Source organism: Procambarus clarkii, chromosome 89 (assembly GCF_040958095.1).
Source record: "Procambarus clarkii isolate CNS0578487 chromosome 89, FALCON_Pclarkii_2.0, whole genome shotgun sequence".
Classification (NCBI taxonomy): domain Eukaryota; kingdom Metazoa; phylum Arthropoda; class Malacostraca; order Decapoda; family Cambaridae; genus Procambarus; species Procambarus clarkii.
Genome location: NC_091238.1, coordinates 12,284,037 through 12,296,256, shown reverse-complemented (window position 1 = coordinate 12,296,256; position 12,220 = coordinate 12,284,037). Strand labels below are relative to the sequence as shown.

At 48.9% G+C, this 12,220-nt stretch overlaps 3 protein-coding genes across 5 annotated transcripts in view; 1 reads left to right on the top strand and 2 right to left on the bottom strand.

The window, feature by feature from the left end:
• Positions 1–11,107, bottom strand: part of LOC123773385 (uncharacterized) — a 47,307-nt gene extending 36,200 nt beyond the window's left edge. The window contains exons 1-2 of one of the 3 annotated variants that reach the window (XM_045767106.2): positions 10,027–11,107; positions 6,504–6,728 (exon numbers count right to left, since the gene is read on the bottom strand). The gene's annotated coding sequence lies outside the window, so the exon portion shown is untranslated. The remainder of the gene's footprint in view (positions 1–6,503; positions 6,729–10,026) is intronic. The other 2 variants (XM_045767104.2, XM_045767105.2) reach the window with 2 other exon arrangements.
• Positions 1–12,220, top strand: part of LOC138359163 (uncharacterized) — a 123,644-nt gene that overhangs the window by 42,795 nt on the left and 68,629 nt on the right. The window lies entirely within an intron of this gene.
• LOC138359189 (nuclear transcription factor Y subunit beta-like) lies at positions 198–10,747 on the bottom strand. Its single transcript, XM_069318178.1, has 3 exons — positions 10,620–10,747; positions 6,504–6,728; positions 198–507 (listed from the first exon to the last, which is right to left on the bottom strand). Exons 1-3 carry the CDS (start codon positions 10,745–10,747, stop codon positions 198–200), a joined length of 663 nt encoding a protein of 220 aa, XP_069174279.1.

Below are 12,220 nucleotides of genomic sequence, written 5' to 3'. Positions count from 1 at the left end.
GCTGAGGTAGAGAACCTTCACCCTGCTGCTGCTGCTGCTGCTTAAGGAAGAGAACCCTCATGGTAGTATAGGTTGTGGTAGGATATACCTCACGCCACCACTGGAGGCCGGGGGCCGGTGCATGACAGAAAAATTGCCTAATTGCTGTTGCTTGTGGTGGGCGGGCAAAAACCTGGGTACGTCTCGTATGGCAGACTTCACCCAAGTGCATTGTTAGTCTGTTCACTCTCGCTGCTCTTGTGGTCGTGTTCACTCTCGCTGCTGTTGCGGTCGTGTTCACTCTCGCTGTTGTTGTGGTCGTGTTCACTCTCGCTGCTCTTGTGGTCGTGTTCACTCTCGCTGTTGTTGTGGTCGTGTTCACTCTCGCTGTTGTTGTGGTCGTGTTCACTCTCGCTGCTGTTGTGGTCGTGTTCACTCTCGCTGCTCTTGTGGTCGTGTTCACTCTCGCTGCTCTTGTGGTCGTGTTCACTCTCGCTGCTGTTGTGGTCGTGTTCACTCTCGCTGCTGCTGTTTGTTCACTCTAGCTGAATGAACAAGTTGCCATGTTCTCTCTAATTTAAGTCCATTCTATTGCCCGGTGACCAAAACTAGCATATTCTTAGACTTCTTATATTAATAAACATACTGGTAAGTGTGTATATCCTTGTGTGAGAGTGATCAACCTGTCCCTGGACTAAATACACGCTACTCGATAACGCTGTCGTCCCCCATCGTGCAAATTACTGAGGTTCAGTGAAATTAAAATCTCTGCCAAACTGACGCTTCCTGGAAGTAATGACCTTCGTACCCGATAGGTTACGTAGGATGCCAGAGTTCGTACACTTCTTGTTAGGTTAAAAACCGCTTCAAATTTTACGCTGACACATGGTGAGAACGGTCTGAGATGAGGGTGTTTTGTCTCCTCAGTTTGGTTATACTTAGAATGTATTTATCTGTCGTGTGCTCAAGAACGCCAGGAGACTTGAGTCACGAACCGTATATTTAACGGGGGGGGGGGTATGGTCAAACCGTACACAAGACGATTTTCGACAAAACTCTATTTCTGATTATCAAGCCCGTATATTCCGGTAGCTAAGGCTGTTTTTTTGTAGCCCAGTTCAGTTAGGTTGCTTTGGGCTAGGTTAGACTCGGTTAGACTAGGTTTAGGTTAGGTTAGGTTAGGTTAGGTTAGGTGGGATTAAGAAGATTCGCCAAAATCCTTTGGTGAACCGTCCTGTGCACAATGTGACTTGCGTCCTTATTTAACTCTATGCAATTCGGCTCTTGGTCTGGAGTATCTCGCACACCAGACTTACGCCATTATATTTATTGGACTCAGGGGTATTCATGCCCATGCCAGCTCTTGGGTGGCTTAATCTTCATCAATCAATCAATTGATTGGGCGTCAGAGGTCATTCAAGAAAGAGACTGATAAGAACACAACATTCCTCGATTTAATAAACCTTTGATTGAGTGACACGTAAAAAGATTGATATGGATAATGACAAAACCTGTTCCTGAGTAAAAAGGAGCCTATATGATGGAGGAAAGTCTGACACAACTGATGATAACCGCAACAAAAGGAAAGTTATTGTCATGGGAATAGATTACAATAGTTTTTATTATTATTATTATTATTTTCTACCACAGACGTGGCCACACATTTACAATGCTAACCAGCATATATACATTTTCTTCTGTCCACTACAATAGTGTGTAGCCTTGGTGTTAACTCTGCCTGGGTTTTTAAAGGAGATATTCTGTCGGAGTGTACGAGTCTATGACCATGTTGGCCGATGATATATATAACTAAAGGAAGAATAGTGAAGATTTTATAACACTTCAAGGAGTCCAAGATAAGTTGTTCAGCTATAGCTAGACACAAATGTTTAATGGGTTTCAAGGCAGGAAGTCTCGTATAATGAAATGTGAAGAGCAAGAGTAAATCCTGTGAATTTTACAAGTATGATGATTTTGACACCGGAAGACAGAAAATTATCGGGGATTAACAAAAGCAATTAATAAAAGGGATTAACAAATACAATTTGTATTTATTAATTGTAGCCAGGACAAATTGTCCCTAGAATACTGCATACTTACTAAGCTTTGATAATGTTCAGGCTAATTTCAGGTTGTCATTCAATTATATGGCTCCAAAAATGTAAACCATTATATCTGCAACATTCATCAGACGACAGTAGGAGTATGCAGCGATGAAGCGCGGCCGACACCCATAGAAACAAACCAACATTTAGAAAGAGTGAAAGTGTCGTATATATACCCCGTTATTCACGCTATAATTCCCGTTGTCGTGAAGTTTATCCCCAAAATATAACCCACAACAGTAAGCTAACTTACTACAGGGCGAACAGAAGCATGAGACTTGAAAAAAAAACGTGCCCAACCGTTTCTGATCTCCGAGGAGATTAAACCCCCCTCTATCCCCTAGAATTGTGGGCTTTGGACGTGTGTGTGTGTATATATATACACCACTGTGCTATCACAAGTGTGGGATTTTCATGGTTATATCGTATATAAATCGTATATAACTTTAAGAACCGTGATCGTCCCCTTCAACCATAATAGCCTCATCAGAGCAATTATATGAGGCGCGCGCCTTCCATTTCCCCAGCAAAATGTAAAGTGTTTATCAACTGCTAAACTCTAGCATAATCCGAGAAGTATAGTGGTTGGTCCGGTGATTATAAGACGAATGCGGCCAATTATGAATCCTTCAAAAGGCGCACTCTGATATAATGTGAAATAAAGTGGGTAATGGCAGTGTGGCGGGCGCCCTGCCTCCCTCTACCGTGTGTTCTCTCCCTCCGCTATGATGAGAAATGGTTCGCATCCCTCCCTACTCTTACTGGTCCACACCCCTCCCTACTCTTACTGGTCCACACCCCTCCCTACTCTTACTGGTCCACACACTCCTCCCCACTCTTACTGGTCCACACACCCCTCCCCACTCTTACTGGTCCACACACCCCTCCCTACTCTTACTGGTCCACACCCCTCCCCACTCTTACTGGTCCACACACCTCTCCCTACTCTTACTGGTCCACACACCCCTCCCTACTCTTACTGGTCCACACCCCTCCCTCACTCTTACTGGTCCACACACCCCTCCCTACTCTTACTGGTCCACACCCCTCCCTCACTCTTACTGGTCCACACCCCTCCCCATTCTTACTGGTCCACACACCCCTCCCCACTCTTACTGGACCACACACCCCTCCCCACTCTTACTGGTCCACACACCCGTCCCCGCTCTTACTGGTCCACACACCCCTCCCCACTCTTACTGGTCCACACACCCCTCCCCACTCTTACTGGACCACACACCCCTCCTTGCTCTTACTGGTCCACACACCCCTCCCTACTCTTACTGGTCCACACACCCCTCCCCACTCTTACTGGTCCACACACCCCTCCCTACTCTTACTGGTCCACACACCCCTCCCTACTCTTACTGGTCCACACACCCCTCCCCACTCTTACTGGTCCACACACCCCTCCCCACTCTTACTGGTCCATACACCCCTCCCCACTCTTACTGGTCCACACACCCCTCCCCACTCTTACTGGTCCACCCACCCCTCCCCACTCTTACTGGTCCACCCACCCCTCCCTACTCTTACTGGTCCACCCACCCCTCCCTACTCTTACTGGTCCACACCCCTCCCCACTCTTACTGGTCCACACACCCCTCCCCCACTCTTACTGGTCCACACACCCCTCCCCACTCTTACTGGTCCACCCACCCCTCCCTGCTCTTACTGGTCCACACACCCCTCCCTACTCTTACTGGTCCACACCCCTCCCCACTCTTACTGGTCCACACACCCCTCCCCACTCTTACTGGTCCACACACCCCTCCCCCACTCTTACTGGTCCACACACCCCTCCCCCACTCTTACTGGTCCACACACCCCCTCCCCACTCTTACTGGTCCACCCACCCCTCCCTGCTCTTACTGGTCCACACATCCCTCCCTACTCTTACTGGTCCACACCCCTCCCCACTCTTACTGGTCCACACACCCCTCCCTACTCTTACTGGTCCACACACCCCTCCCTACTCTTACTGGTCCACACCCCCTTCCCTACTCTTACTGGTCCACACCCCTCCCCACTCTTACTGGTCCACACCCCTCTCCACTCTCGTCACCAGGACCCAGATTCACGAAACAGTTGCGCAAGTACTTACGAACGTGTACATCTTTCCTCAATCTTTGACGGCTTTGGTTACATTTATTAAACAGTTTACAAGCATGAAAACTTCCCAACCAACTGTTGTTATTGTTATAAACAGCCTCCTGGTGCTTCAGAGCTCACTATCTGTTTATTAATTGTAAACAAAGCTGCCAAAGATTGAGAAAAGATGTAAAGGTTCGTAAGTGCTTGCGTAACTGCTTCGTGAATCTGGCCTCAGTTGGACAGCAGGTAGGTGTCTCTGGGCTCCTTCCTTAATTATTAAAGGGTGCTGGAGGCTCAGTAGGTAGAGCTGTAGGCTGCTGATTGTGTGGTCTGAGGTTCAAGGCTCCAATTGTCCAGGTAAAGGAAATGTTATTATCCACAATACGGTTAGCAATATAATACACACACACACACACACACACACACACACACACACACATATATATATATAAATAAATAATTATATATATATATATATATATATATATATATATATATATATATATATATATATATATATATATATATATATATATATATATATATATGGAGGTAGCAGGTCGTATGAGACTACACGTGTGCGTCTTCATTGGCCAGAGACTCTGGGCTCCTGGGTTAAATGTGCATTTAAGTTCCTAAAGGAGGTGAGTGAGGAACTCATTAGGCAAACTAAAGACTCAAGAGCGGCCAGTTTCCTGTTCCTAGGGCTAGATTCACGAAGCAGCTACGCCAGCACCCACGAACCTGTACATCTTTTCTCAATCTTTGGTGGCTTTGTTTACATTTATTATAAAGTTAATGAGCTTGGAAATACCAGGAGGTTGTTTATAACAATAACAACAGTTGGGAAGTTTTCATACTTGTAAACTGTTTAATAAATGTAACCAAAGCCGTCAAAGTTTGACGAAAGATGTACATGTTGGTAAGTACTTGCGTAACTGCATCGTGACTCTGGCACCAGGGCCTCAGTGTCGTGATCCAGAGAGGAAATGCTTGCTGCATCTTGGGCACGCACCCAACCTGCGAAGACCTGCACGAGGTCTTTGATCATTGATTGTTATATGTGTTATTTTCTGTAAACTATATAAACTATTATGTAAACTAGACGCACACGTGTAGTCCCATACGACCTGCTACCTCCATATATATATATATATATATATATATATATATATATATATATATATATATATATATATATATATATATATATATATATATATATATATATTTTATATATATATATATATATATATTATATATATATATATATTATATATATATATATATATATATATATATATTATATATATATATATATATATTATATATATATATATATATATATATATATATATATATATATATATTATATATATATATATATATATATATATATATATATATATATATATATATTATATATTATATATATATATATATATATATATATATATATATATATATATATATATATATATTATATATATATATATATATATATATATATATATATATATATATATATATATATATATATATATATATATAATATAACGTGTATGTGTGTGTGTTTAGGGAAAAATACGTACCACAGATAAAATAAAAAAATCTTATTTTGTCCATATTAGAATGGACTTTTTGACGCACCCTGTAAATACCCTGTAAATATATATTTATTTTTTTGTATTTATATATATTTAAATAGTGTACTTGGTGGTGTGGAGTATTGTTAGAGTGTGCATGGTGTAGACGCGAGTAGCATCTTGATGGGAGTGAGGGCCGCCTCCTTACAAGGTCCGTCCCAAGCACACTAACAATCACTGTACTTGTTTAATACAAGTGGCGGGCTGGTGCTACACTGGCCTCCGCCACCCTCCGGGGCACCGGACAACCTGCAGCCTCACCCTACGAGCAACACACTCCAATTGTTGCCTTTGCGACGCTTTAGATTCCAGGAGGCAGTGGTGGATGTTCCGCTGGCGTTGCTAACAGCGAGGTTGCCGCCAGCCACCTCCTTATAACGGGGTCGAGACCGGCAAGGTCTAGGCCAACGGAGCAACACTCCATTCTTCCTTTACACTTCGTCCGTTCCGCTCGCTATCAGACAAAGCCACACCCTCAGAGTGCTCCTAGACACGCCCGTGGAGGGTCTCCCACGAGACAAAACTGGGAGAAGAGATTAGCGTAGACTTAGAGAGAAGATAAGGTAGGTGTGCCAGTAGGGGGAGAGTGTAGGAGGGGCTGAGGCAGGGCGGGAGACCTGCATAACGGACGCTCACTGCCCTGCGCCTCCCAGACAGCGTAGGAAGAAGTGTCACTCACCTTCGCTCGCTCAGGTGTCTGGCGGGGGTCTGCGTCTCCTGGTGTGGCGGGGGCTGCTCCCTCCAGGAGGCCCAATTCTCCCGTAAGAGCCCCACTAACTCTCCTCGCTCCTGCTTCTCCACCCAACACACAAATTTGGCTTCAATTGTTTTCTCGTTTTGTCGTTTTTCCTTATTTGCTGCCTGAGGTTCGTTGTGATGCCAGGTTGTTCCTCTGCGGGCCTTCCTTGAGGAAGAACACTCGTTAGTAGCAGTTGTCGTGTTGGGACATTGTGTAGTAGGTTAAACGCTCTGGGGATCATAACATAGGCTCTAGGTAACCCTCATTGGCCATCCACCGGACGGTACACCACCACCCATCATCCAACACGCGGTACACCATCACCCGACACGCGGTACACCACCACCCATCACCCGACACGCGGTACACCATCACCCAACACGCGGTACACCACCACCCATCACCCAACACGCGGTACACCATCACCCGACACGCGGTACACCACCACCCATCACCTGACACGCGGTACACCACCACCCATCACGCGTTACACCACCACCCATCACCCAACACGCGGTACACCACCACCCAACACCTGACACGCGGTACACCACCACCCATCACCTGACACGCGGTACACCACCACCCAACACGCGGTACACCACCACCCATCACCCAACACGCGGTACACCACCACCCAACACGCGGTACACCACCACCCAACACGCGGTACACCACCACCCATCACCCAACACGCGGTACACCACCACCCAACACGCGGTACACCACCACCCATCACCCGACACGCGGTACACCACCACCCAACACGCGGTACACCACCACCCATCACCCGACACGCGGTACACCACCACCCATCACCCAACACGCGGTACACCACCACCCATCACCCAACACGCGGTACACCACCACCCGACACGCGGTACACCACCACCCATCACCCGACACGCGGTACACCACCACCCATCACCCAACACGCGGTACACCACCACCCATCACCCAACACGCGGTACACCACCACCCATCACCCAACACGCGGTACACCACCACCCATCACCCAACACGCGGTACACCACCACCCATCACCCAACACGCGGTACACCCGTCCACCCATCACCCAACACGCGGTACACCACCACCCGACACGCGGTACACCACCACCCATCACCCGACACGCGGTACACCACCACCCATCACCCAACACGCGGTACACCCGTCCACCCATCACCCAACACGCGGTACACCCGTCTACAGAGGTGGTCGTTTCAGAGCCACAGTGTTGCTGACAATAATAGGTGGGCTGTGGTGGTGGGGCTGACAATATTAGGTGGGCTGTGGTGGTGAGGGCTGACAATAATAGGTGGGCTGTGGTGGTGGGGCTGACAATATTAGGTGGGCTGTGGTGGTGAGGGCTGACAATAATAGGTGGGCTGTGGTGGTGGGGCTGACAATAATAGGTGGGCTGTGGTGGTGGGGCTGACAATAATAGGTGGGCTGTGGTGGTGGGGCTGACAATAATAGGTGGGCTGTGGTGGTGGGGCTGACAATAATAGGTGGGCTGTGGTGGTGGGGCTGACAATATTAGGTGGGCTGTGGTGGTGAGGGCTGACAATAATAAGTGGGCTGTGGTGGTGAGGGCTGACAATAATAGGTGGGTTGTGGTGCTGGGGGCTGACAATAATAGGTGGGCTGTGGTGGTGGGGGCTGACAATAACAGGTGGGCTGTGGTGGTGAGGGCTGACAATAATAGGTTTGCCGTGGTGGTGGGGGCTGACAATAATAGATGGGCTGTGGTGGTGGGGGCTGACAATAATAGGTGGGCTGTGGTGGTAGGGGCTGACAATAACAGGTGGGCTGTGGTGGTGGGGCTGACAATATTAGGTGGGCTGTGGTGGTGAGGGCTGACAATAATAGGTGGGCTGTGGTGGTGGGGGCTGACAATAATAGGTGGGCTGTGGTGGTGGGGCTGACAATAATAGGTTTGCTGTGGTGGTGGGGGATGACAATAATAGATGGGCTGTGGTGGTGGGGGCTGACAATAATAGGTGGGCTGTGGTGGTGGGGGCTGACAATAATAGGTTTGCTGTGGTGGTGGGGCTGACAATAATAGGTTTGCTGTGGTGGTGGGGGCTGACAATAATAGATGGGCTGTGGTGCTGGGGGCTGACATTGTCACTAGGGCGGGGCTGACATTGTCACTAGGGCGGGGCTGACATTGTCACTAGGGCGGGCTGACATTGACACTAGGGCGGGGCTGACATTGGCACTAGGGCGGGGCTGACATTGTTACTAGGGCGGGGCTGACATTGTCACTAGGGCGGGGCTGGCATTGGCACTAGAGCGGGGTTGACATTGGCACTAGGGTGGCGCTGACATTGGCACTAGGTCGGGGCTGACATTGACACTAGGGCGAGGCTGACACTGGCACTAGGGCGGGCCTGACATTGACACTAGAACGGGGCTGACATTGGCACTAGGGCGGGGCGGACATTGGCACTAGAGCGTTGATATTGGCACTAGGGCGGGGCTGACATTGGCATTAGGACGGGGCTGACATTGGCACTAGGTGCGGGGCTGATATTGGCACTAGGGCGGGGCTGACACTGGCTGTGTTGTGTGGTGACAGGTATACTCACGTGGAGCTGACAATTTCAGCGGTGAGGCTGACAGTTTTGCTGTGGTGTGGCTAAGAATTAGACTGTGATGGGGCTGACATTGTCACTGGGATGGGACTGACATTGGAGCTGTGGTGTGGCTGTCATTGGCACTGTGATGGGGCTGACGGGGGCACTGTGGTAGAGCTGACAGTGGCACTTGTGAGGCCGTCAGAGACTGTGGTGAGGTGACAGCCTCACTACACTAGTGTGGTGGGGCTGACAGTGCCTCTGTGGTGAGGTGACAGCCTCACTACACTAGTGTGGTGGGGCTGACAGTGCCTCTGTGGTGGGGCTGACAGTGACACTGTGGTGGGGCTGACAGTGACACTGTGGTGGGGCTGACAGTGACACTGTGGTGGGGCTGACAGTGACACTGTGGTGGGGCTGACAGTGCCTCTGTGGTGGGGCTGACAGTGACACTGTGGTGGGGCTGACAGTGACACTGTGGTGGGGCTGACAGTGACACTGTGGTGGGGCTGACAGTGACACTGTGGTGGGGCTGACAGTGACAGTATGGTGGAGCTGACAGTGACAGTATGGTGGAGCTGACAGTGACAGTATGGTGGAGCTGACAGTGACAGTATGGTGGAGCTGACAGGGTCAATGTGGTGAGCTAACAATTACAGTGTGGTGTGGCTAACAGTGATTCTGGTGGGGCTGACAGTGGCATTTTGATGTGCTGACAGTATCATTGAGGTGTGGCTGATAGTGCCACTGTGATGGGGCTGGCAATGGCACTGTAATGGGGCTGACAGTAACCCTAGGGGGGGACTGACACCCCCCCCCCCTTCACCGTTCTCAAGAGGAACACTATACAATATTTGGAGCCTCACTTAATCACAACTTACTGTACAACTTTCCTAAGTTCTTCTGACACTTCCGTTATCTTTCTTATGGTTGCTTAAGTGCCTCCTGTCTAAGGCACTGTCTCAGAAGGACTTAAGATAGATTGGTCGGGGTGTCATGGTAATTCTTTTGTATTTCTTCTATATTCGTGAACAGCTTAAGCGTCACATTATTTATTCAGCTTAGATGAAATTTCTTCATTATGCAAGGTACATTTATTTGGGTAACTGATCCCCACATCACTTCACAAACTGGCTGCTTCATTTGTTATTGAAGTGGGTGGCGTCCCGCTGGTGCCACAGCTGGGGTCTGGCACCCACCTACTGGATCACCAGTGTCACCACCGCTCACACGCCCTCACCCCGCCCACCACCACGCCTGCTGTCTCAGCTGGTGGTGACGGAGGTGATGGTGGTGGTGGCGGTGGTAGCTGCAGCAGCGCCTCCTGCAGGCTGACTGACGCGGGACGCCACTACCGCACCGTAAGGCTCACTCGCACAATGACAGGAAGACGATCATTTTGCCCCCCTTCCTCCTGTGTTTACGTTAGAAGGCGTAGCGCGGCGGCCGCCTTCACTCACACGCACGCACGCACGCCGGTCGGACAGGCGGCTGCTGGTCTGCTGGTGCACCCGAGACGGCCAGCTGCTGCTGCCGCTGCTGCTGCTGCCGCTGCAGCTGCTGCTGCTGCTGCTGCCGTGTGCACACCGCCACTCCACACATGCACTGCACCACCGCCCGCCTCCTTGCATGCAGCACACCGGCCCGCGCTCAAGGCCAGCCCCACTGGCGCGCCGCGTCCCTCCCAAGTCTAGGCCCTCCAGCAGCAGCTTCTGCAGAAGCAACAACAGCAGTAGTGGCATAAGCCAGCAGGACCCCTAGCAGAAAGCTACCGCGCAGCGAGGCACACACCAGGGCAGATACCCTGACGGTGTAGTGGGTGGTGTGGGCCGTGACACTTGGTCGCCGCCACTGTCTGCACTCCCTCACAACCCGCAGACACTCTCACAGCCAATCATAAGCCTGGTGAGAATGCCAACCAGGATCTTACTGGCTAACTGTGTAGTCCCCCGAGTAAGGTGCAGGGATGCTCCCCTGGCCGACCCTCACACAACACTCGTCTGGCTGCTGACAGTGATGCAACTAGTCACTACACACACACACACACACACACACACACACACACACACACACACACACACACACACACACACACACACACACACACACACACACACACACACACACTCACACTCTCACACACTCACACACACTACTTACATTCACATGTATGCACTCTTATCTTTACACAAAATACACGCACCTCATCCAAATGATTTCATTAAATAATTTACTGCTTGTATATTTATATTCATATATGCAAATACGCACAAAAAAAACACACGCACACTTTCAAATGTAGATATAATAGAACCCAATAGGCTAAGAAACTTGTATACCACTTGACTAATAGATGAGTGGCGGGACCAAGTGCTGAAGCCCAATCCCCGCTAGCACAATAAGAAAAGTACAATTAAGTGAGCACATTCACACACACACACGCACACGCACACATGTATTCTGCACCAAATGTTGTGAGTTAAAACTACGTAGAACAAAATTTCACCCAAATGCCCTTCAAAAAACTTGACTAGTGCTGATATATATATCACTACAGGTGGATACTCGTAAGTATGAATTGATTGTGGGGACTTCTGACAAGCCGCCGGCTTCCTATTCCCATCGAGGCCACTAGAGATATGACCCCTCAGGTAAAGTCAGGTAAATAAGATCTCGCGGTGCACTCTGGGCTCTCGAACCACAGTCACTTGAAACAAAAAACAGGATTATTTTCTACTGTCCCTCAGAGGTCTTACAACTAGATTAATTTTCCCAGTCTGTACTATAACCTTGGTTGTGCAGCATTACATCAGCTGGTCGCTTAACATTAAAGTAACTGGTAATATTAACATATATGTGGACACTGACGATCACTTAACACTGTCCAGCTTACCAAGCAGGACGGGCTCTCTCTGATACTTGTATTAGTGAGGTGGGGAGGGGGAGGGGGTGTCTTAGCCTCCCCTGGCTTGCTCTAATTAAAAATTGTTTAGATTACTCTAATTAAATGTATGCTTGTCGCTAGGCTAGTGGGTAATTTATATATTTTACAACGCCAAACACGTATGGTAAGAG